Raw genomic sequence first — 26321 nt, 5'->3', positions numbered from 1 at the left:
TTATGTTTAGTGTACTTTTATTCACATTTTAATCAAGACAACACATATCCCACCATGCACCATGTGGCCTTACATGTTAACAGAAAGTGTTTCAGTAGGTTGCTAAAATGTGCCATATTTGACAGCCTCTTAAATATCTTATATTTGCAGCACTGTCTGGAAAACGGTAGACACAGCACACAGATATGATAAACAGACGTCACAAAATCAAGTAATTAGACAGTTGTAACTCAATTATTTAATTTATATATCAACTCTACATTTTTTATAATTAAGTCAGCAGAAACAGTTGAGCCAAATGGCATCTATAAGATAAAAATCAGCTAGCAGGAATCCAATTTGGTTGTTTGTCCCAAAAACTAATAAATCTCAAGTTTATTGCATAAATTATGACAAAAAAATGTTAATTTGTTTTAGTTACACTATTTTCCACAGTTTATTCTTGTATCTGGGGTACAGTGTGTTGGTCACATGTGGAAGGCAGTGTCTAAAATAGAAAGCAGAAAATTAGTTTTTAATTTTCAAAATGACGCTGCTCTACAGGATTATTTTTTTCATAAATATTCGAAGACCAAATATTTGTGAACTCCTGTTACGCATCTGTATACAAGCTGTGAGGTATTTTATTTTCCCTGTCTTGGGTGAATCAGTCAGGGTCAATCAGTCTCAAAGTCCAATACTCACACTTCAGTTGGAAATAGCAGTAGTCACAGTAGGGCTTCCTGTTTCGAATGTGAACCTGGACTCCAGTTTCTCTTCCTCCGATGTGTCGGTGGCAGCCCACACACTGAGAGGATGGAGAAGTGAGAAACGGATCAGAGTCAATTTAAGATTCCAGCTGATCTGTAATGTCTCAACTTCACTTCAAACTGTCCACCACCTTAGCACAAAGCAGATTGTTGTTTCTGTATGAACCTCAGATGCATGTTTGTCTGGGAACTCAACAGCAGAAAGTGAAGTTATTTTACATCTACTGGCTAATGAACCACCGTCAACAAAATCCCATGCCAGTGAGAACGTCAGCAATTGGCACCTAAGAGCGAAGCATGACAGAGTAGTGTTGTCACCCAATCGGCTAATAATTGTGCTTAAAATAGAAACTGGAGCAGAAAGAGCACATTTCACTACTTCTGGGAGAGCAGACACCAATCCAGATGCTTTAAAGATCAAACCTCAGAAATCTTCATGCAAGCAAAGCATGATTATAAAACACACTAAGCAGGATTTCTTCCGACCTCATTGGAACGAAAAAAAAAAAGCCTTCCCAATGCAAGCACCGAAAAGAAAGCAGGAAGTGTTTCTGGTGACAATTATTTAAAGCGAACAAAGGCTTTATGACCACACCCTAACCAGGTCATGACCTCTCACCTGGAAACAGGTCAGGTGGAAACAGAGACTAAGGGCATCTATGACCATGGCTGCCCCACTACCCAGGGCACGCTCACACATACAGCAAGTCCTCCTGCCACTGATCATCCTGGGGCGCCACATGTTAACAGTGTAAGGCCACCATGTGGGAAGAAGGTTGAGAAAAACTCTTGCACACAAGAAAATACATCTACATGAATTGTGTACCTGGCATGATGAGAGGACTCCGTGTTTGCATTTCTCTGAAATGATATTGATCCAGTGCTGTAGCGTGTGGAGGCATTCCTACTCTGATAATCGTAAACTGCAGCAGCTGAATTGGGGCGAGGGTAAGTAAATGTTGCAGCAGAATCTGAGGCCTGATGCAAAATATCCAGGTTGTCCAGAGACTCGTATCTGTGGCAGGTTGTAAAAAAAAAACATTTAATAAGACAGCCAATATGTAATATGAGCTTATGGCCCATTTATTTTTGAGTTACCTCTTTATGAATGTGCCAACCTCGATTGGCTCCTTGTGAAAACTGCCGCTGCGCTGACGTATCCAGCTGTTGTCAGTCAGAAGCTGAGTCCTTTTCTTCATCTCCTCCAAAATCTGCAGTCTCTCCCTCTCAGCTTTTGACATAGTCAGTGTTCTTCCCTTCCTTGGATCGACTAAACCTACTCAAATTTTGGAGTTAGCCCAGTGCATTATCAGAGGAAAATAATCGAGAGTAGAGTAAACTAACCTCTTGTTTGTTTGTATGATCCAGATAGAGATGGAGTTGACATGGACATTGCCCTGAGAAAAATGGAAAAAAAAGTGTAATTTCTCTACTTTTTGGTAGAAGTTTTAGTTTTTCCCATTGTACTTGATCTTAAAGATTATACAATCAAAGTAAGCCAAGCCAATTCTTTATTACAGCTTAAAGGAAAAAACCTGCAACAAAAGTAATTAAAGTTACATAAATTAAAGCAAATAGTCAGATGAAGCCAGAGTACAATAATCAGTGGAAACTGAGCTAAGCTTGTTCAGACCTGTGCGCATGGGACAGCTGAGCAAAACCATGGGAGCCCTCAGCCCTGATGTTCAGCATTAGGAGCAAAAAAGGCCCAGCCAAAGCACAAGATGACCCAGCAGTAAAGAGGGGAAAAAAAAAAACTTAGATCACGCAATGTGTGTACTTCATAAATTCTTGAGCACACAAGAACCATTGAAAGAAAGCTGGTTTACCAATCGTTTTCAGTATTCCTGTTATTCTGCACTCTGTGTGCATCATTGGGACGCTTTAGTTCTGCATCTTTTCGATCTCTGTTGAGGTTCAGCTTCTCATCTTTTGTTTTCTTCGTCAGTCCATTCACACAAAGCTGTGAACTGACGAACTTCTCGCGGCCACTCGTCTGCTCAGCTGTGTTCTCCTATAAACATGAAAATATATCTTGCAGATTAAGTGCATCAATAGATTTTGATTCTTTGTATTGCGTTTGGTTGTAAAACCTTTGTGCTGCTTGAAAATTATGATCTCAAAAGCCACAAACTTTAAGTCACATCTGTTCATTGGTTTAAAATAAGACTTCCGTTTTTGATTTTTTTTGTTCAGTGATAAACAGCATAAGGTGGTGAAACTCTACCCCACACCTCCATTCCAGCTTTTGGGAGGAAAAGATCGAAAAACTAAAAACCCAAGTTTTTCTAAACAAAATCAAAGATGATCAGATTGGATACCAGAGGAGTAACACCTAGAATCTCACACCAGTATATGCCAACTAGAATATTGGAAGGAGGGGAAATGTATTTAAATAAGCTAATATATAGGCATGATGGGAAGCTTGGGACTAAATTCCATTTAGTAGAAATAGTTACTACTACACCCCAAGACAATACCTTCAGCATCCCCCCTTCCATTGCAGCCTGTTGTGCCCTTTGCCACTCTGCCTCCAGCCTCTCTTGATCTCGCTGGTATTGTTCCTAAAGGATAAAAACACATGCAGTTTTTCGTCATCACTGACTGCATGCCAGTCAGTGATGGTGACTGCATCATCCTGACTGCATACCAGCATTTACCTGTAGGAGGCGTTCTTGCTCTTCCTGCCACTTCTCCTGACGCCTACGATCCTCCTCTCGGTCCCAAGACCAGCTGGATGAGGACGGGTTAAGGGAGGGCACCTGAATCTGGAATTGAACAAATGCATTTATTTTCTAATCACCTGGAAGTTTACATAAACTAAGCATAAGTCAAATCTGGCCATCCCAACAATAAAAACAACACCTTGAGGAAGTTCAGTAACTTACATCAGATATTGCCGATTCTGAGCCTCCTGTGTGAGAGTATCAGAGATCAGCAGAAACACCACACATTTCTTTCAGATGGTAAAAAGCAAGTGCAGCATTATATTCAGCAGATTGAACAGACACCACGCGAAGACTGGGGATACATTAAGGCTGCTGAATTTATATTTTACACTGCATACATTCCCTTTGTTACTCCCTTAGGCTGCATCTAAGGCACACATTCAAAATGAAAACAGAACAGTTTTGCTTTGTGCTGCAGTGACTTCTGGTGGCCAAAACACAAACATGGACTCTAAAGTAAATGGAAGATTTTTTTTTTCTTCATGTACATCTTTACCAGAAGAAATGTGTGAAATAACTTGTTCCAAGTTAACTGGACCCGAATCATGAACGCAAGGCTGCATTTAAATCAGCACACTGATGTTTCCCCAGCCTAGCATGGCACAGTGAAAACACTCAAATAGAAACTGTTCAAGCACAGAACAAAAACGACAAAAAATAAAAAGCATTCATCTGTCATTCTGACAAATTCCAAACCATTTGGTTTACTTGCTGATGCTCAACAAATGGTGGCTTTGCAGACTTTAGCATCCAGCAAGCTGCTCAAAATAAACATGAACTCCACACAGAGCAAACATTTACCACACAAGTAAACTGATGAGCTGATTCCTGCAAAGCCTGGGGAGAGAAGCCATTGCAGAAGAAATGTCAGGTAAAGCAACGACCACATAAGATGGCCACATGGTCAGTTTACGTAACCAGAATCTGGCCATAAAAACATGGCACATTTTCTCATTTAATATGAAACAGTAAAATGAAGCAGTTAGCTACAGAATGCTCACTACAGCATCTATGGGTCAAAATACCCAGTAAGACTCATTAGCAGGTTATTTTATGTAAAAAGGACAGGACCAGTGGTACCAGACCTGTGATCATTTGTTTGCATCAAGTGCAAAGACCAGAACAATTTTACTTCAATTTGCATGAACGTTTTTATATTAAAGTTCTTCCAATCCAAACTTTAACATTTTTTTGCAATGACTCAAATATTTGAAAGCAGATTTTGTAAATCTACCTTTATGCTTGACATGTTAGTCCATGTAGCCATTAATGTACACTAAGAGCAGTTAAGCGTGTTTTTTGTGCAGAAAGTGTAAAAGCTAAACGAGCAAAGCAAAGGCCTTCAAGGCTGTGATACAAGAAGCCTTTAGCATTACTAGCGTTACCTTTCTGTGTGAAAAATTCTGTCCTCTTTTTCTGATTTTCTGTAGTTATACTATTGTTTTCTACGTGGAAAGAAAGAGTGAATTATATAGGGAACAATCTTGTCTGCTTTTAAAATGGCTTGTGTAGAAAATCTACCTTTACGTCTGACATTAGTGGCATTGCCAGAGAACAGCGCACCGATGGCCTTCTCCTGGGTTTCCTGGAGGGATGAAAAAAACCTGTCAGCAAGTGAAAATAACAGAAAAGTTTAGAGACTAAATTGCGAGAGATTTTTACAATAGACTCACATTGTGTGTTTGCCCATTAAATTGTGTGTCTGTCATTTCTGTAGCGGCTGCATTGTTGGCATGGTGATTGGAGCAACCTATTAAAACAGGTGCTGCAGAAGTCAGGTCGAGGGTCAACATGCTCTGTCCTGGCCGGTTGAGATTACCTCCTTTATTCATGTGCCAATCTGAAAAAAAAAACAAAACAAACAAGCAGCCATAAGCACAAATCTTTTGGAAACAAATGCAATACAGAAATCCCAATTTCTTCTACTAATCAAAATATGAATTACTACTGCTGGCATATTTTACCCTTGATACCATAACGCCGAATGTCCATGGTTAGACTGCCGGTTTGCAGGGAGGATGCCATTTTATCCTTCCATTGACTGTAGGTCATGTATGCAACTCCAAAACCATCGACTGCCACAACCTCATCGTCCACACACAGCTGGCAGTGCTCCGCTGGACTGCCTGCATGATGGATGACATCAGGAAAATGAGGGAAAGAACAAAATATATGAGATGACTTTGTGATACCCATTTAATAAATGGGTATTGCATTCCTTTTTCTATAAAGGGAAAATGAAGCTAAAGCAGCTTCCTACTCCTTTAAGTTGGCAAGTAGGCAGGAAAGCCAAACTACAAACCAACAAGTAAGCGACACCTGCGTTGCATTTTAATTATTCATGAATGAGTTTAAAAATCAGGAGATACATTTTGAAGCTTTTTCACAGAAAAAATGGCCAAATAGCTGTACATCTGCTGAGGGGAGAATTGGAACAAACAGATTATCAGAATCTGCCATTTTTAACATTTTGGAAAATAAATACTGAAAACTATCCTTTCAGCAATATTATATTTTGTCCCGAATTGACCCACATATTTCCCAACACGTTGAAAACATTTTCTCAATCCTGCGATCTGACTAAAGCAGTTCAGTTTGGTTAAAAAAAAATATATATATATATATATTGTGCAATCAAGCTGAGAAGGAAATAATGAATTAGCTAAGCTCAATTTAGAATCTGTCATTCCCCAAACTCTAAATCTAATCCGAAAATCATTTGACTCCAGCTGTAATGTATTGCATAGATTTGAAACGCCTTACCTGGTTGAATAGATTTTATTTTTACTCCTGTGGAGTCCCAGTGAGTTTGGAAGCCAAAGTCTGGTACACTGTTCGGTTTAAGAGTCAAGCTCACTCTCATGTCACTGTGATCAACCTACAAACACACATACGTAGGTAAAGGTGACACCCTGTGATCCAGTGTCCTGCGCTTCCAGGTAGAAATAAGAAACCTGCTACACAAGTGTAGTAATGGATACCCTGAACACCGAATTTGTTTTTGGTGGGGGGTTTTTTTGTGTGTTTTTTTTGTGTACTTCATCACCATGTCTATAAATTTGATTTATGCTAAAACTGCATTACAAAGAAATGTTTGCTAAGCCAACATTTACTCTAATGATGAAGGAAAATATATTATATGCACAAAACCAATCTCTGACAAGATTAAAGTCAAGCCAACCAATAACATTTTAAGAAATTTATCTGAACAAATTTAACAATCTAATTAGCCTTTATTTAAGATAATGTGGTTTAATATACTGCTACTACAAAAACTCAGCTCAAGCATAACTTGTTAATGATGAATCCCTTCTTTCAAGGGTCTAGAGGTAGTAAGTTCATTATAAATTCTAATTCAGTGGACCCCCAAACCTCTCTCTAGGCCTTAAAAATGTGCAAGCAAAGAACAGTGGAAGATTAAATATTATACTGATATTTTGCTTTTAAGGCTCAATGCACAAACCCATCCAGGGTGGATAAGAACAGTGAGCAGCATCCTTTGGTAGAAAAACGCTAAACACAAATAAGGCGGTAAAGATATAGATGAGAAGCATTTCTGCCTCTGACAATTTAGCTACACAATTCCTCTTGACGTTATCGAGCATCTGCACTGATGTTAAAATCCAAATGAGCCTACATGAGGTAAAATAAATCTCAGATAATGTCTTAAGATGCTAAAATGTGTTTATTAAAAAAAATAAAGGTAAGGAGCCTTGAGATAAACACTTTGTGGACATAATTATCCACTTAGGTGCCATTAAACTATAACAGTCAGGGAGGAATAGCAAGAATTAAAAGAACTGCTGTCAAGCTTTCAGTGTTTAACAGCATTTCCCTGCAAAACACACCGGCAGAGATGCTGTTTATGGAGTGCACTAGCTGTCCAAATTTAAAATGACATTAAAGCACATTAACTCTGCCTTTAAGCTCTACAGATTTAAATGCAATTTAACTTTATGCTCAATTGAACTTTTGTCCAAGGTTTGAAGGCATTAAATTATTTTAAATAATTGATCATATTCATTTTATGGTACTTTACAGCAAGAATCACTTTTTTTTAATTGAGCTATAGTTCCATCGCCAAGTGCAGACTACTAGTACTGCATGTATGCAATTAATATAAGTATATATTTTAGTATCAAACATTAATAGCAGTAATTACATGAGAAGTCCATTATGAATGTAAATGAATTGCAGTTGCTTGGCAAATTACTGAAGCCTTTTTGGTTCCTCTAAAAATCCCAAAACTACAAAAGAAACAAAAAAATTTTCTCAACTCCAAAGTTTAAAAGATGTTTTTTTTTAAACATCTAAATTATCTAATTTGACTCAATTACTAACTGAATAAATGTGTACCTCAAACATGTAGACCTCAATATCACAACCTCACAAGCTTCCTTCAAAAAAATATTTTGGTAGGTTGCATATTTGATACATCGTGCTTCAATGAGCTGCACATTTTTATTTGGCTGTGATGCATTTATACTTGCCAAAACATTTTTGCCATGTTCATTTGTTACCATTTCATTTTAGTGCCTTTTTTTACCCCCCAGACAGTACTTAACAGTGAATTTTGTAATTACAGTGATCCCTCACTATAACGCGGTTCACCTTTCACGGTCTCGCTGCTTCACGGATTTTTTTGTGCCGTTTTTTTCACAGTGCATTGTGTTCTGCGTCCTGGTTGGCTGGTATTTAAATACAAGTAATATAGTTTAGCCATTCAGGAGATGAAAGTTGAAAACTTTGAATGCCTGCTGGAAAAACTGTGGCCAGAATCAGGGCAAAACCCAACCGGGGGCTCACTTGACGAGATCCATCGCTCTGTCGTAGATACAGCTGTGAATCTCGCAGCTTGGAGGAGACGCTCTAATGACATGATTACGGATCACATTAATAAGGCCCGATAGATGCACACGCACTTCTGCTGACCTGTAAACAGGTTTTGTTCTTTGGTTTCAATGTCGAGTATTTAATTATGCTGTATAATTGTAAAAACTAAAGGTAACTACTTCGCGGATTTCACTCATCGTGGGTTATTATCGGAACGCAACCCCCGCGGAAAACAAGGGATCACTGTATGTTAAAGTTACACCGAGTTATTGTTTCTCCAACTTGTAAAAAGATAATTTAAAGTCGACTCAATATTAATTCAACATTACCAAGCCTCGACTTGCTCATTTTATATTTTCAGTGTTGATTGTATGCTGAAGTACATTTGGCTTTGTACGAAAATAATACAACATACCTTTGAGAGGTCAGCATTATATGCAAGAACCAAGCTTTTGTTGTGGCGAGGTTGTTGTTTCGCAGGAGGTTGAAATTGTATGTGGGTGGAGGGTCGACTGTTCACTTCCTCTTTCTGTGCTGTAGCAGTCTGCCTCTCCTGGTTGGCCTTCTTCTGCCTAATTGAGGCCTGGTACTGACCCCTCAGGTGAGCTGCCGCAGTCTGTCTTTTAAGAGACGGTCTGTTGAATGAGGAATGTGAATCCTCAGTGTTTGACGTCAAACTCTGACTGTCAGCCTAGAGAATAAAAAACATGATCACGGAGGATCAGGCACATATCAGACTACGTCAAACCAGGTTTGAATATATATTTAAAAAACCCACAAAGTTATTAAAAACAGGACCAAAGACAATTTAAGAAGGGCAATTAATACTACCAAGGTACCACGAGCTACAGCATGGTACCCTAGTGCAAACTGAAATTTGGTTTCATAAGAGCAATCATTTGAATGATTTCAAGAAAAAAAAAAGCATATTCCAGGTTATCTTTACTTCATATGCAATAAATTAACTGGTTGACAAAATACATTTTCTTTGACGATGCCAAGCACGTTGTTCTGCTATAGCTGACTCGTTTGATGTTCTTGGATGACTGAAGTTTAAGAAACCAAGCTATGGCAATATAACCATTTATGCAATAAGCTGGGGCGTCAAGTAGTGGGTTGAAGAATTGAACACAACAACAGCCTGGCACCTCAAGCTGGTCACCAGCTTCACCACACACTTTAGTGGGATGGCATCCAATTCTTCAGTCAGCACTTACAGACTGTCAGCCAGTGTGGATATGTTCGTCACACAACAGCTTATCCAGGCAAATCCCACAAATGTTTAGTGAAATTTAAGTCAGGGCTGCAGGTGGATTATTCAATTTCGTCCATCCCAAAGTGTGGAAATGGTGTGTAATAAATCCCACTGTGTATTGACACAGGTATTGGCATCTTGACAGGTGGTACATTGTCCATAAAGAGTGGCGATATAAGATTGTTATGAATTGTGCAAGTTTATCGTGTCATCTTCTCTGCAATGAGATTGCCTAGAATGAAGATGAGCCTAGTCTGCTCTACTCCTCAACACATGCATTGAGGAGTAGAGCATTGACCAATGCATTTCCTAGTGTATCTGGGACCATTTAAAATGGAAATGAAAAGGTTTTCCTGTGGTATAGGAACTAACAAAATCATTTTTACAAATGCAATTGTAATCTTAGGTTTATTGGTAAGTTTATTCAATTAAGAGCACATTCACTAGCTTTATGCCAAGTATAAAGCCAATACTGTAAATCCATCTAAAAAACATTTTTTTAATTTTTCAGGGTTTGTTGGAATCATGAACTCACATTGTATTGCTTTGGTAGCGAGTGTCTGGATGACTTTGCCCCAAAAGGTCTGGCTGTGATTGCAGAAGACAGACGAGTGGAACCCTCAGACCGACGGTACCCACGAGGAAGGCTGGCAGAACTGGACCATGTTGTACTTCTGGACAAATGCTTTGAGGCCCCTGCAGACTCCTGCTGACAGGCTCCTCCACCCTCAGCTGAATGAATAATTTTGGGAGTTTCTTGAGATTTATTGATCTGATTAGTCAGATCCTCTGCTACAGTGACTCCTGATTGACCAGCTACATTTGGAGAACACATTTTCCCTTTTGGCTCGGTGCTGAAGGAATGTTTGTACAAAGCAGAGATGTAGCTACTAGTGGATTCTTTACTATCAAATAGTCCTGGTTCCGCGAGTTTCACAGAAGAGGCGTTCTGGTTTGGCAAAACACACTCTGGTTGCGTTTGCTCAGATGTGGAAGGAAAGGTAAACTGGTTGCCCAGGGATTTTACTTGGGTTTGAGTGGTGAAAGTTTGGTATAAAGAAGGGGTGGTAACTCTGTCTCTTTCATATGCAGCCAAAGAGGCAAAGTAAGTTTCCTCTCTTCTGATGGACCCGCCAGATTCAGGCTTGCCTCCAAGTTGAGACTCCTGCATAGACATGTTGAAATAGGTTGTAATAGATTTTAAGATCAAAGATAAAAATAGAAGCTCTCTAATCTCACCCGAGAACGGCTTTGAGAGCTGAAAGGTGCTTCAGTAGAGTAGCTGCGGGTCAAAATAACTTTAGTATGTGGTCTGAGATCAGAGCTCAGAGGTTTGGATGTAGAAACAGAGTAAGGACGGGGAGAGGAGCTGTGTCGCCATGGCGACTGGTCTCTAAATTAAAATGTAGAATGAAAATAAGGGATCAAAAACATGGATTTGCATTTAGTTTATATAAAGCTCAATATCATTGCAAGGCAACTTTGACATTTAGACAATATTTCTTACTGCATATACTCACATACCTCTTAATTGGCCCTCCTGTTGCTTCATTACCATCAGAATTGGTTACAGTCCCATTGGTCAAATGGTTGAAGACATGATCCCTTTCAAATGACTTCCTGTACAGTTCAGGTTTTGAGCTCTTGCGTCGATTCTTCCACCTCGTCAAATCCTGAACCAAACACGCAACAAAAACACCACATTGGCTGCATGCATTCAACCACAATTTCATTGTAACTAGTATATTATGAGAACTTCAGTGCCCTCATTACACCATTTTTTTTGGCAAGGCCACATTTAAGTTAGTCTAGTCTCAGAATAGGTAAACAAGTCTTGTTGGGAAACCAACATAAGAATATTCTTACTTCCATGCAACCTTTCAAACATCCAACAGTTCCATTTATCCAGCATGTGAAAATAAAACTACATAGTCAAATATATTCAATGACTACTAAAGACCTGATTATGAATTGTCGAATTTGACTTACATCCTGCCACTGAGCTTCGCTGTCCCTGGCTCCTACGCTATATTTTCTTTCAATTTCTAGATTCCAGTCCCTTGGCAGGCTGGTGTCTTGGCCTTTATCAGAAATGGCATTTCCATTTGAAACTTTACGTGCAGGATACACCATAGGGATGTTGCTGAGGGATTTGCTCCTGGTTCAGAAAGACAAAAAGAGAGAGTCTGAAATATTGATGACAAAAAACATTGGTTGTCATGCTGGCCATGAACAGCTGAAAGGTTTCAGAAAATGTTCACTGTTGTACTTAAGACAAATTTCAGTATTTCACAAAGACTTGGATGTTAAGACAATGTTTCAGAATGTATATGAAATCTAATTTTCTAAAAAGGCTGTTTGCATTTTTTTGTATTTCTGGCCCATTGCATTACATGAACAAGTTTGTTACTGAATAAGAAGTGATCAACATGACGCAGCAGAGCAAGAATAATGCAATTTTCTTAAACAATAAGCACAGGCACAACCAGCATATTTGACAGCCACTCTTAAAAAACAGATCGCATCTATTGCAGCTGTAAACACATTTTGAGTATACAAACGTCACAGAAAGCGGTAGCAAAGTGCAAGCAGAAGAGGAGCATGCCAGTCAAATACTGCAGGCGCTTAGCAGATGCTGCCATCTGCATAACACAACAGACATAACTTGTACAGTAACAAGTTATGGCATAGCTGTAGGCAACAGAGAATGTCAGATGCGAGATCTAAATAAGTTACAACAGCGTTTAGCAGGTGGTGTAATCAAAACAGCAGCGCAAGTTGATGGGAGAAAGAGAGACTGATTGCAAACAATGCTGAAGTCTGGCATAAATCCTGCTGTCAATTCTCTGTCTGGAAAATTAACAACAAGGATGTAAATCCAACACTTCATCTTATGAAGAGGCAAATAAAATTGGCAACTAAATTCCGCTGGCAAGGCACAACCGAGGCAAAAAAACATATCCAAATGAAGCAGCATTAAATCTGAAAAATGCGTCAACTCAACCATAATTATAACTCACCAAATCCAGCCAGGGTTGACCTGAACTGGTGTCTCAGGCCTGAGTTGGGTTTGATAAGCTCTACAGAACCAGAAATAAGATTAGTGAAGACCAATTTGTACCCAAATGTGAGGAAACTAACCAAAATACTAAAAGTGAAACAACTTATGAAAAAGAGGCTTAAGGGGTAAGTTGTACACACCTACATGTTTGGAATGCAAATAAAGCCAAAATATGATGGAAAAAAAAATAAAAATGAGCCAGTTTAATATTTTGTGTAGATATTAGACTGAGTTTTTTAGCCCGCATTTTATTTCCACACAACAGCAAACCAGAGAACAGTGCTGACATAAAGGTGTTAGTTTTAACACGTTTCCGTTATGGCTAAACAGAAGAGGCAATGCATGACTCATGTTCAACAGTTATTAACAAATGACTACATCATCAACATGCTGGTAAAATATCCTCAGTTACATAGAGTGCAAAAGTCACAGAATATCACAAAATGCAGCACAACACAATCACAGTCCAATCTTTAATGTGCTACACAAGGGAGGCCACAATATTAAGTTAGTATGTCAAAGCTGAACCCAGATTATCGATGTAGCATGCAATTAGGGATGGGTGTGAATCCGAGTCAAAGCTCAGGTTTGAAAAAGTTTGTCTTCATTGGCATTCAGACACTTTCCAGAAGTGGCAGAGACATCATCCACCATAGCAGGTGTGAGGCGCTGGGAGGTGTTGTCCAACTCTTCAGCAAAAGCTAAAGCTTTCCTGCTACAAACACAAAAGAAGGTGGATGAAATGGTTTTAAGTCAATTAATGGTAGATGACAACCAATTACATTAAATATAATTTACAGAGCATGTTTGTTTAGGTTATGTCTGCAGTCTTGCATTCTGTTTGCCAAACTACTGATGACCTGCACTGCTCTGCAAGTATAGCAAACACTTTAGCATAAGGAATTATATTAGCATGATAAAGAAAAAGTTAAATACAGCTTCATGTGCAACCGCAACACATTAATTTAATTCGAAAACCCTACAAAAGGCAGTAATACTTGTTAATGCAAAGTCATTATCAAGGAAAACCACACAAGTGTAATACCTTGGGCAAGGTATACATTTGACAGTCATACAAAAAGCACTGCGTTTTAATGGGATTTTATATGCCAGATCAACAAAGTAATAATTGTAAAACAAATGGAAAAGTACAATTTATTTTAGAAGATGTAAAGACGTGTGGCATGCAACTTCCTCTCACTGCAATTACAGCTGCAAGTTGGTACAGTTAATTATTTTACAACTCTCCTTGCAAAATAGCTCAAGCGCAGCTTGTGATGATTCAAAACATCCCAAAACATTTTATTTTCACTTCTAAATTTTGTGCCGTTGTATGAAATCCCAATGAAATGCACTCAACCGCGTTGTTGCAATATTAACAATTGAAGAGCAAGATGTAAGCATACTGTTCTAGAACCTGAGTAGTACTGAAATATAGCTCAAGCTATCAATTTAAAATAAAAACTGACCTTAGACCAAGCATTTTACGATACCAGGGTCGTTTCTGTGAGCCCAGGTGGATCCTATGGACGTGAATCTCCTCTTCAGGTGTCCAGTATCGAGGCAAGAAGCGATCATAATAGGGATTGGATGAGGTCTGATGTAAAGTATGCTTCATTCTTCGCAAATACAAATCATCATGGACGGGGTCTGCGTCGCTAAAATTCTCTTCTGAATCATCTTCGTTTTGATCTTGAAGAGAAACTTGTTCAGCGTCACTTTCATTCTCAGCCGGAGACCCAGGGAAGAATGGTTGTTGGGACAATACGGTATCTACAACACTGCAGTAAAGAGTAGAATACCCAAGACTGATAAGAGTGCTGGGAGTCTTCCCAAAGACACACCATATTAGGAACTATCAGCAGGCAAAAGTTCAAATTAGAGATGGGAAAGTTAGACTTACGAAATGCTTTTCAACCGTCACAGTTCTTGTGAGTTTTAGTTTAGCGATACCAGTTAAGGAAAGCTGACACATAGCAGGTGTTAAGGAAATTATATAAAAGTTGTGCCAACATCCAGCATCCCTGTGCAGCGTTAAAAAGTACTACAGATTTACTGTATAAGTTTTCACAACATTCAATTTCTAGAGTTACTTTACTTGTGGTTAACATTTTGGAAAATGTAATTTGCAGAACAATTACAACTGGTGGCTTCGATAGCAGTTTTGATTAAATTGTTTTGAAAAAAGGGCAAATACTGAAAATAAAATTAAATGTTTTCATTCAGCGCGTTAATTTAGCTTTTCATTTAATAAGTACATTTATAAAAAAGTTTAGGGAAATCGCTTGTTATCCCTTTTACTTGCAACTCTTGTTGAGAATCTCCATCAGTTTTCCCTTTTAAGGTCAGTGTTGTATACAGTTGAATGAAGACAAAGAAATATTCTATGAAAATCTTTCAGTTTTGAGAATGCATATAGTCACTTAATGCTTTGTCTCGATAAACTTAGACTTAAGCGTAGGGATAAAAATAAAGCTCAGGTCATTTAATCATTTTAAGCTTCTCTCCTCATATTTTGTTAAAACAATATGAAAAGCACTTACTTGATCTGCTACATCTCAATTTGTAATAGAAAAAAATAAAACATGAAAGCATGTTTTTGCAAAGCCAACGTCCAACTTAATCCCTTAAATCCACAATTTTTAAAATAATCTATTTAAATTTTTTAAATTACTGTCATGTTTTAAAGATTTGGCACTGTTAAAGGCCATGGCCTGATAAAAGTTTTCTACTTAGTCAATTTAACAGCAAAAGTGAATTCAGACAACATCAAAAAAATAAAAATAAAAGAATAAAACTATTATGAAAGCTTGGATACATTTTAGTATCAGATATTAACATTGTTTTAATGGCCAACAACTGACATTTTCCAGTACTATACGTTAAGCTCATTTCCCTACCCCTTGAGCAAAAAAAAAAAAAAAAGCCACACACAGCTGACATTGCTTTAGTTAGGATCCCTCCAACTCTGCACTGCCACATGCCCATACAAATAAAACATGCATGACCAACACCCTCTCAAAATAACACAAAGGAAAAGGGTTGAAATAAGCCAGCAAATCAGTTGTTTTAATATCGGCGCTATTCTACTTAGAGCAGCAAATATAAAGTAGAACTTCAGTCTATACAGATGTTGATGCCGATATGTTGTGCATCACTAAAATAAAATGTAAATTTAAACAGTTACAAACTAAACCAAATCTACCCAGTCACCCCCTATGGTGATAATTTACTTCAGAGCCAAACAAGGATGAAGACTCATTTACAACCATTACAAGATAAAATCTCTGCATATATGGATAAACTGTTGCAACAATCCAAATACTACAACTTTAAATATGCTGTTAAAACAGAAAATCCAGAATTAGTAGTGAAGAGGAATGCAAATAACAGTCGGCTGTTCTCTTGTGCAAGGCCAGCTGTAGATAAGCAAGTTTTTAGCAGTGTGTGAACTTTCTGTTAAAAGCAGCAAACACATTGACGTTACCTTGAGATTTGGCCCACCATGCTCTCTTCCCGTTCCTGTTTTCTACGAAGCGGTGGTGGGACATGTCCTTTGTCCAGGTGGGCTGAGACCTTCGTGCTGTCCATCTTGTACACTTGCTCTGCTTCAGCGTCACTTTCAAAACCTGGAGATTTCACACACAAAAATGATCCAAATGAAAATAGTTTAAAATTGATAAGGCAAAAAGTTTGGTGAAGAAAACCAAAAAGTTTTTTAAAGCTGAAAAAACAAACAGGCAGAAGGTCATGAAGAAGAGGGAAACCTTTGGAGGAGAACTGTGTTCGCACAGTCTCTGGAGTGCATAAATCAAATAATTATACTGCCTTCCATTACACAAACTTTTATCACCAGAGTGTTGAACTTGTCACTATGCAACACTGACGTGCATCAAGCCAGACAGCCACATGCAGAACATTTTTATACCGAATTAAAAAGGCAGCAATTGGTAACACAGTACATAATATTTTTCAAATGTACATTAAAATGTTGGCAACATCATGAATTACATTTAAAAAGAAACCTTAAAAAAGTGCAGTTTGCACACTAAAATGCCAGGAACAAGTTTACAGAGAAGAAATGGAGGGGGAAAAAAAACTGCCATTTAAGCTTCAGAGTTGGGGAAAACCACAGATTAACTGCATCTAGTAGCTGTGACACCCGAAATAAAATTTACATCTGGATTTCTTCAGACTGAAGGAAAACAGTCAACATGTTATATTTAGGCATTGTTTGATTCCACTAAATTTCAGGGTTTGCAAAACACACCATGACAAACACTCTCAAGACAGAACCTCACAAACCTTATTGGAAAAAAGTTAAACCTGTTGAAGCCATTTTCTCACTAATCTTGTTTGCAGAGAGCCACAATTCAAATTTCCATATCCGCCTTCTTTATGCATTTGACATTAGAAAGGTTAGAATCCCCTTTTTCTGAATCTGTAAATAACTCAAAACTCCACCCAATCTTACATAATATAATTCATGTGACATTGCAGGGATAGAGTGTGGAATACAGCAACTTATTGATGAGGGCATTGAATGGAGTACAAATACGTGCCTTCTTCATTTAGACGGACGGCTTGGGGATCCACATACTCAAAGCCATCCACTGAATTTCCTCTACCATAATTCTGTCTTGTTTGCAGACTTTGCTCTCCCTCCAAGTAGTGGCACTCCTTGTAAACCCCATCTTTCACAGATGCATTACTGCCTTCTTCTAGAGCCTGGTTTTAAAAAGGACAAGGTTACTATGGATCAGGGGGTCTTAAAAAAAGAAAGAAAAGCTGACAGAAATATCAAAAACACCCTACAGTTGAACAAGCAGCTTACCTTGGACAAGGCCAATCCTAAAAGCCCCTCAAAAGCCTTGAAATTTAGCTGAGGACCACTATAGAATGTGTCAAGCTGAGCCTTGCGACCCAGCCAGTATATTGTGATAAGAACCTAAAAAGGTAGACATTTGAAAACACAGTGAGCCACACGTGACAAGTGCCATCTCATCTGCAGTTCTGCAGGGAACGTTGCCAATTAAGATATAAAAGCATATCAGTTCAGCCTGAAAAATGCAAAAAAAAAAAAAAAATGCATTCAAGACATTTCCAACATCAACACTAGTATTTCTGAATCAGTAGCTGCATCCAGTGTAGATATAGTACTAGCTGTAACTGGTGTGCCAACTACATGTGTAGGCAGTTAAATTTACAGGGATTATGTTTTGAGAAGCACCACAATTGATTTTCAAGTTTTGTCGTCATTTACAAATATTACTAGTTAAGAAAAACATCCAAATTGAAAAGTAGAATAAATGTGAACTTACATTCTTCAGCCTTCTCTGGCTTTCATCACGCCTAGAAACAAATTATATTTACACAGACTTCAAAAATTTGATGTCCCCAGTGAAGAGAAAAAAAAAAACTGCTGAAAGATATCAATGCCTCTCATTTGCAACTTGTACTAATCAGCTACTTATCAGGTTTTTATTGATAACAGGGTATCAACATACACAAATGAAAAGTTAGGCAGCCATAGCGCCAGTCATTATCAATGCAAAATAGCCCTTTATTTACCTTCTGAGCACATCGGTTGTAAAAATGCTAATGCTGAAAGCACCGAATGTAGCCATAGACAAACATTTTAGACTGCAATTAATTTCAGAACTGTGCAGGGAAGAGAGTTACACAAGTACTGCTTTGAAAGAAGTGAAATTCTTCAAGAACAACTTCACCTGAGTGTCACCCGAGTGGACAGATCCTGAAGGTCACCAGAATGGAACAGCTGGGACTCATTTAGTCCAAGTTTTCCACAAGCTTTCAGAAAAACATTCACATTATCCTGAAATTAAAAAGAAAACATCAAATTAAAAAAAAAAAAAGAGGTCAAACTTACTTTGGTTCAGTCACCAACTGAAGTGCTTCACTGAGGTGTCAATGCAAAAGCAAAAAAATAAAAATGTTTAGTTCAGTCAATAATAGAGGGTTCCAATTAAAATATATTTAAAAAATTCATTTCAGAAGAATGCCATTTCCATCTAGATTTAAGCACGTAAAAACCAAGTCATATTAATGGGCCAATGATGCAACAGGCAATTTCTGTGAATCAACTGCTTTACAGAGGATTCAAACAAGTTTTGTATTTAAAATGTTCTTTTTGTTCACCATGTTTAGATGGGTGCAGGAAAATATCAGCATAATATTCTGGTTCAGACTTCTATGCATTTGTTTTAGGTTGCACCTTATAAGTCAAATAGGAAAAAGGAAATCGAGACTAAAGTGTCTGTTGTAATTTGTGTCAAGTCGGAGCCCCACATCTACAACTCAAACAAGCCACCCAATGTGAGCAGCAGGTCACTTTTTTCTTTCAAACAGCAGCTAAAAGCTATAATTATTATTGCAGCAGGAGCATACATGAAAATCTCCAACAGGATACAAACTGAGAAATTACTAAACTTAAGATGAATAAAAACGCAGCCCTTCATCAGTATGTTCCCACACAACAATGTTTTAAATAGTATATCTCTGCTTTTGGCGTTTTCTTTGACCTTTACTGTCTTTGACATGTCATCTGTATCAAGAAAGGGGATCTACATTATCCACCCAACATGCTAAATATCTTATTGGCATAAAAAATTTAAATAAAACTAATTTCATTCCAAATATTTGCAATTTATTGTGCTGCTCCATCACAAAAATAACCAGTGCATTATTTTTCTACCCCCAATTTATTTATTTAGGCACCATAAAAGGCACAATTTGTGTAATGAGTCCATCTTAAAAAATATCCAAGATAAACATTTTACACAAAAGCATTTGAGCGCCATTAACAGATCCAAAGAGCGTTCAGCTTAACACTTGGAGTAGTTTATGCTTAAATGACAGAAAGTGCACACCTCAAATCCTGTTAAATACTTTTTTTTTTTTTTTACCAAAATTTGTTTTACATGTTTTTGAGGTCAAGTCTCAAGACAAGTCAGACAATGAATGAAAAAGTCCAAAGTCCTTACCAAGTGAAAGGGTACAGAAAGTAGGAGCTCATGTTTAGATTAGTGCAGGAAAATAACATAATATTCTGGTTCAAACCTCTATGCATTTGCTTCAGGTTGAAGTGAGAGCAGATTTCAAGGTTATGCTTTTAAAATGTAGAGTAGTGCATGGTCTTGCACCACCATCCTAGGTAGACCTTGTGATCCCCTTTACACCTGCATGTGCTTTCCATTTCAGGGTACACTTGTTTTGAGCATCCTCAAGGCTCTCAAAAGGAAGTTTGTGGGAGCTTTTTCAGTCCTTGCACCAACATTATCAAATAGTCTGTCTGTAGATACCAGGCAGACGTCCTTAAGACAAAGCTAAATCCTCATTTGTTGAATATTGTGTGTAACTTTTGAATGGTCTGTTCATCTGTATCCATTTTGCATTTTCATCGTTTAATTCAACAATACTAAATCAATTCCAAACAGTTTAAGACACTTTAAAATAATAAAGATGATTTAAATCTTTGCTTAGTGTTGCATGTTGTAGCAAGCTGGTGCTTTTAATGACTGGTGAAGTTGAACTGAATTTAAGAGACATTCAATCTGCAATCACTTAATTTACTCACTTTAAAGTGGAAAATAATTGACATCTGTCACATAAACAACCATCATGTTAACAACATTATAAAGATTGAAACATGCAGTCCATCAGTGTGGTCTCTAAAGCTGTGAAAACCACAGGGAGATCTCTGATGTATCTGTAGATTACTCCACAACCACCTCTCCTGCATCAATTGTTACGGTCTGGCAGTTTGTTGGCCTCTGTTGAAAGGGTGAAATTGATATTTTTATGCTTTTGCTTTGGGCAGTTTTAGCAATCACTTATATTGAGGCTGCCTGGAGCCAAAACAGGCAGCCTCAATACAAAAAATACAAATAATAATCCCCATTTGTATTGATGGCTAATGAAACTTAACATATTCCTGTTCAAATACTGACTCAAAATATAGTTTCAGGTACATTCAGATTTAAAAAAACAAAAAACAAAAAAAAAAAAAGTCCCTCAACAGGAAAACCACACAACTTGACAACACTTCCTGGCTAGCAGGTGCTTTGTTTTTTTGTTTTTTGTTTGTGCAATTTGATCATATTCGCACTGACACTTGCACCAGATGGCTGAAGTGTGAAGTCTAACACTTACCAGGCCAGCAATGGGCGTGGAAAGTCTGTTCATCCGTTTGATAATCCCAGGTTTCAACTGGTTGATTAAGCTTTGAAAACAAAATTAGCAAAGAGAAATGTTTACCAATAACCAAGTCTGACCTTCAACTGCAATTAAAAGGAAAAAAAAAATCTCATGGGACAGCTTAAAACTTAGAAAAAGTAAATAAAATTGGATGCTTCATGTCACAAAAGACTAAGTTTATGCATTTTAAAATCCAAAGTGAGCCAAATCCTAATTTTAGTCAAAAGTAAAACTTAACTTGCAATGTCCATTTACACAACCAATAGTTGATATCCATGATAATCACATTTCCATTTCAAGAATTAGGTTAAAGTGAATACCTCAGATATGAGTTGCAATAATGATAATCCACTTGAGCATCGCTACTTACTCGCAAAGCAGAACTCCATTTTCTAGGGCAGAACGGAAATCGCTGCAGCCAAAAGATTTTCCAGTCACCTCCTAATTGTAGAAGAAACAAAAACATTCAAATTTAGTGAGAACTGCATTTTCTTTTCCACAACATGTAATCCTCAGACAACAGACAACACATTGCTGTCACTTTTTGCTTCATTGGTACAACTACTTGCTCAGGTGATTACCAGAAAACAGAACTTGAAAGGTGTTGCTCCACACACAGGGAAAGTAAACCACATTGTACGTAAAAAAAGGTGCATTAAAACTCAAATCCTGTATATGTGAAGATTTTAACTTTATCGCAAATTTGCAAGAATGATTGTATGGTAAAGAAACATGTAGGCAACTCAGAATTAGAATGTTGAAGTTTTTTTATGCACATATAAAACTGGCTCAAAATGTGACAGTAAAATAATGCATAATGCAATCATGCATTACCAAAATAACTTCAAATAAATAAATCAGAGATGAGAAATTCAGAGACCAAATCTAAACTCTAAATTTAAAAGATCCATATAGATGTCAGTCAGAAACTATATAAAATCTACTGCCAATGATAAAAAAATATTCTCTAATCTCAATTTAACCCTGAAAGAGTAAAAGAAAATCTGTAGAACAAAATATTGCAAAGTTACATAATCAATAGTGCCAACACATTCAAAATGTTTTTGGTAAAAAAATAAATAAAATTAAAAAATGCTGTGATTTCAAAGGCCAGGGGGATGAAAAGGGCAAGGGGTGTTTTTGTAATGAGGACATAAAAATGGGCCTATTAAAGTCTGCCTCTATAACTAACAGAGGGCCCCCAAAAGGCTGCTTCTCTCACCAATTAGTCCCCCCACAGGAATCCACAATCCCAATTCATTTATAGCTGAACCAGGCACTGGGTACAGTGCGGATGTTTCTCAGCAGAGTCAGACAAAACAATGCAGTGCAAGGTTAATGCAGCAAGACACAATGAGCCACTGTGGGGCACGTTAATCTCACATTTCAGTAGGAGTCCACAAAATAAAAAAAACAACTGTGTAGAAGAACTTCTCAAACTCTATAGTGCATTTTATTGGTTTCTGCAATCCTCAAAGAATAATACAGTACACATTTGTCTGGAAATTTGCTCTGATACTAGTTTAAGCTTTTCAATGTGCCATAAAAACTAACATCTTCACACAGAAATAATTAAAAGGTCATAATTGGAGTTGCCCAGAGAGGTCACGGCAAGAACTATGAATGTAATAGGAGTAGGTTGCTCAGGCTCACAAGGTGAATTTGCTTCAGCTTCACTCAATACCAAATGATCCAAGGTATGTTGATGCATTCACATTGACTAATAAGCACTAAGCAAACATCCACATGGAGCTGGAGCCATAAAACAGCAACATACAGACACTGGAAAGCTTATCTTGCAGCACAGTATATTAGCGAGACCACATTTACATTGTGATTCGACACAAAAAGAATGCATGACAATTTGCCATTTGAAAATCTGCACACTTTGCTTCACTGCAGTCTACCACACACACATAGCTCATCATTGTTCGGCATCCTTTTCATCTGTCAGTGCAGGCAAAAAGACGAGTAAAATTGGCACGGGCTTCCTGCCAAGAGAGCTCGGGACAAAATTCTCATAATGATCTACTCAGACACAAGTGACATTAATGGTCCCATTTACAGTTGATTGACATTCAGCGCCCACAACCCACATGTTATGATTTGGGGATTATAGCTTCCAAAATGAATGGACACAAGTGAGGCAGAAATATCAAGGTTATGTTTTGCTGTAAAAACCACATCCTCCACCGTGCGTGGCAAAGCGGGCCAACCATGTGTGGCACGATAGCGTGCAAAGATCTTTTATCACCTCCCTTTGCAAGTTTACCTCAGACATTATGCTGAAAATAAACCTCACATGGCATAAAGACATGTTGTTGCACATTGGCCTGTCCCATTTAAAATGTGACCAATTATCTCTTCATTTAAATGCTGCATTCAAATTATATATATATTTTTTTAATCTAAGACGGGGAGGATTTCAAACAAGCTTTTCTTTTGCAGGGGATAAACTTGTGCCCGAGTCTTATCAAGGTGTGCTTTGCATTTAGATAAGTCTGTAAAGCGACGCCAGGTTAAATGCAAAGGTGTTAAGAAAAAAAAAAAAAGGCCGCAGCACGAGTTAAAGGTGAGACTTAATGTCACAAACGGTGCGCAGGTGAATTTTAATTAATGGAATTCCTTCTCTGTTCTCACTGTAGGTTTAGACAAATTTGCACCTAAATATTGTGAATATTTGTAAAGGAAATAGAAAAAAAAAATTCAGTTTCAGCAGTAAATAAGACAGTTAATGTGTGATGTAAGTGGACCGACCTCAATCCAGCGCTGAGCCTCGGTGAAGGCGTCTTTACAGCTGACGCTGCTCTGCTGGCGCCACTCCATCTTAATATTCAGAACAAGCGAACGGTGCAGCGCTAATTGAAGGGCAAAACAGGCAACATTTCATTAGTTACGGAGCGCGGCCATCACCGAGCATACAACCCGCAGCAAGCGTTTTAACCAAGTCCAATTAACGACACCAAACATGAGTCAAAGTCGCAACACAGAAGAGGGGGAAAAAGTTAAATGAGAAATGAACCGCTACCTGAGGAAGTCTCTCTGGTTAACCTGGGCCGCGGTTAAATGCTCACCGGCCAAAGTTCCCTAATAATTGATGTCCAGCTTAATACTAGAGACACTTCTACTGACTTTCCCTCCCTGTGACAAGTTTCAGTCATTAAGTGAGGCTGACAGGGAAGTCTCCGCCCACCAGCAAAAGTTTTGACGGGAAGCCCCATCACAAGGAAGAAAAGTTTACCGACCCCCTGGCGGTCGGTTGATGCATAGCATCAAGGTCAGAGATGACTTGTGTGGCACCTAGTGAGCATCCCGTCGTTGGAGCAGATGGGACTTATCAGGGTTTTTGTTTGTTTTGCTTCGCACAGTCATAATACCAAAAACGGGTGTTGGACTGTAGTTTTTTGACACTAATTGGAGGGTTCAGTATGTACCAGAGACTGACTGTCCCAGTTCTGAATGCTAGACTGGTGGATCAGAGCATCTCCAAATGTGCCACTATCTAGGTTACCACATTTATATATATTTATTTTTGTATTTCTTTATGTACATATCTTTGCTCCCTAAAGGTAACATTTATAATTCTCTCTAACACTTTAGGTTATGCTGTGCTATCTGGTTGCAACAGCAAAATAGTAAAGACATGAACATTTTAGTGACCCGCCTGTTTGAAACTATAATTACTTTTATCTTTGAGACATTTGCATGTTGCATAATCAATGACAAACCTCCTGCAACATGCCCCATTTCACAATCTTCTAATTGTTGGTATGGTTGATTCATGAATAGAGTACGAGCTCACAGCTAGCAATTGGGTTTTGAAAATAAAAGTCACAAAATTACATCAATTTCAGAGTGTTCTTAGCAATTTAATATCCAGAAAGAGTCAAATAAAATATTTGAAATGTCTGAAAATACAAATATAGATCCAATATACTTCTTTTCTTACTTTTATTTCCCCCATATTCTCTAGCTGTCTCTGTAGAGATAGCTGCGGTTTGATACAGTGCTTTGGAAATGACAGCACATTTCAAGGGCAGATCTCTTCACCGACTCGTCTTTTATGCCGATGTGATAAAGGATGGCCTGTGACAATTTCATTTCCACACATGGACCAAGTTGCTAGCAAAAGAAAATTGTTTTTATCTTACATTTTCACGTACATGAAAGGCATAATGAGAGCCTGCTGGATGGGCCTCATCCTGTATTACAGCTCATGCTTACTGCAAACCAATTTCCTGCCAAATGCCTAAGGATTTGCACTGCAAAAAGAAACAAGGGCAATGATGGAATCACATAATTGTAAAGTAAAATTAGGTGCAGGGCTGTAGGAGACTGTTGCAAATGTAATGAATAATCAATATTCTTTGTGTAGCTTCTATTAGACAAAAGGGGAAAAAGGGGAAGATAGAAGTTCTCAAACTTTTTTGCTGTTTCAGTCTGTTTTCAGTCTAAATAGTTTGTCATGTCAATGTGCACAATGTTCTGAAATCTGAAGGTGTCCTGGACTTCAGTAGAAGTTGTTTTCAGAAAAAACGAATGAACAGACTCTTCTTATTTTCTTCATATTTATGAACAAAGCTGCCTTCAGACAGTTGGCTGTGATTTAAACTGAATGTGTGGAAACCCCACTTGCTCATCTTCGACACAGCTAGAAATTTAACGTGTGATCTTTATTCCTAGACCGTATAGTTTTTAATGATGCTTGATTTTAAGCGTCTCCAATGCTATTCTTTTGTTGGAACCTTAATATTACTTTTCAGTCTGTGTTGGCAAGCTGCTTTGTCTTAGTGTGAATTACGTGTTTTATCAGGTCTAAATCACTGGCCTTACGCGTGAGGGATACAAATGGATTTCAGAAGATAAAAAATGCCATTAAACAGACCAGTTCATCATCTCTATAATGAAGGATGCTACACACTTATCTATTGATTAGATAAAAAGCTGGATTACTATCAGTATTACCTCATCACGAGAAAGCTCAGAACCTGCAGTAATTACAGGAGCTGAGATGGTTCATCCTGATTGTACATAAAGTGATGTAATATTTGTTCATTCTGCTTATTTGAGATGATAGATATTATGCGTATGTACTTGACAGTTAAATCCATTGTGCATTTTAAATGACTGGTTTAACATGGTACTCCAAACACATTTGGACTCTAGGTAACCAACATGTAGGACGAAACCATAATTACACAAACCGCATCTTTTGTAGAAATATTCAGGAATGTTTCTATAGAGAATATATGTATTTAATATTTGCAAGGAAAAGCCCCATTTTTATATTAGCATGCCCTGTCCATTTCCTTTTCGATAAGGAACAACTCCAACAAAGGGGACAAACAGCAGAAAAAAATTAAACATAAAAAGAAAAAAACCATCAGAATACATATGAAATGTATTTCATTTTACTTGTGGCAGGGTTTCCTATGAATACATCACCTTATCAGAGGTGGGGAATTAATATTTTTTGT

General features: G+C 37.9%; 1 protein-coding gene across 7 annotated transcripts; it reads right to left on the bottom strand.

Moving 5' to 3' along the window:
* Positions 1-24044, bottom strand: LOC103461947 (LIM domain only protein 7-like). Of its 7 annotated transcripts, XM_081605128.1 has the most exons (32): positions 23873-24043; positions 23602-23702; positions 21215-21285; positions 20800-20869; positions 18357-18463; positions 17949-17979; positions 17462-17575; positions 17190-17355; positions 16115-16256; positions 12587-12646; positions 11556-11724; positions 11091-11239; positions 10806-10959; positions 10102-10731; positions 8727-9002; positions 6242-6356; positions 5443-5604; positions 5152-5318; positions 5000-5063; positions 4864-4923; positions 4280-4315; positions 3638-3663; positions 3410-3517; positions 3230-3313; positions 2579-2763; positions 2383-2427; positions 2094-2146; positions 1848-2025; positions 1576-1764; positions 1369-1477; positions 685-787; positions 1-487 (listed from the first exon to the last, which is right to left on the bottom strand). In XM_081605128.1, the coding sequence occupies exons 2-32, from the start codon at positions 23668-23670 to the stop codon at positions 468-470; spliced, it is 3912 nt and encodes a 1303-aa protein (XP_081461254.1). In that variant the 5' UTR covers positions 23671-23702; positions 23873-24043; the 3' UTR covers positions 1-467. The 7 variants fall into 7 exon arrangements, with proteins under 7 accessions (XP_081461254.1, XP_081461255.1, XP_008402578.2 ...); XM_081605129.1 differs by lacking the exon at positions 2383-2427 and having other exon boundaries at positions 23873-24044; XM_008404356.3 differs by lacking the exon at positions 4280-4315.
* Positions 24045-26321: the final 2277 nt, after the last annotated feature.

The sequence above is a fragment of the Poecilia reticulata genome, chromosome 3 (genome assembly GCF_904066995.2).
Source record: "Poecilia reticulata chromosome 3, P_reticulata-male-v2, whole genome shotgun sequence".
Classification (NCBI taxonomy): Eukaryota; Metazoa; Chordata; class Actinopteri; order Cyprinodontiformes; family Poeciliidae; genus Poecilia; species Poecilia reticulata.
Note: the sequence above shows the minus strand (reverse complement) of the source record. Positions and strands in the feature narration are given on the sequence as shown.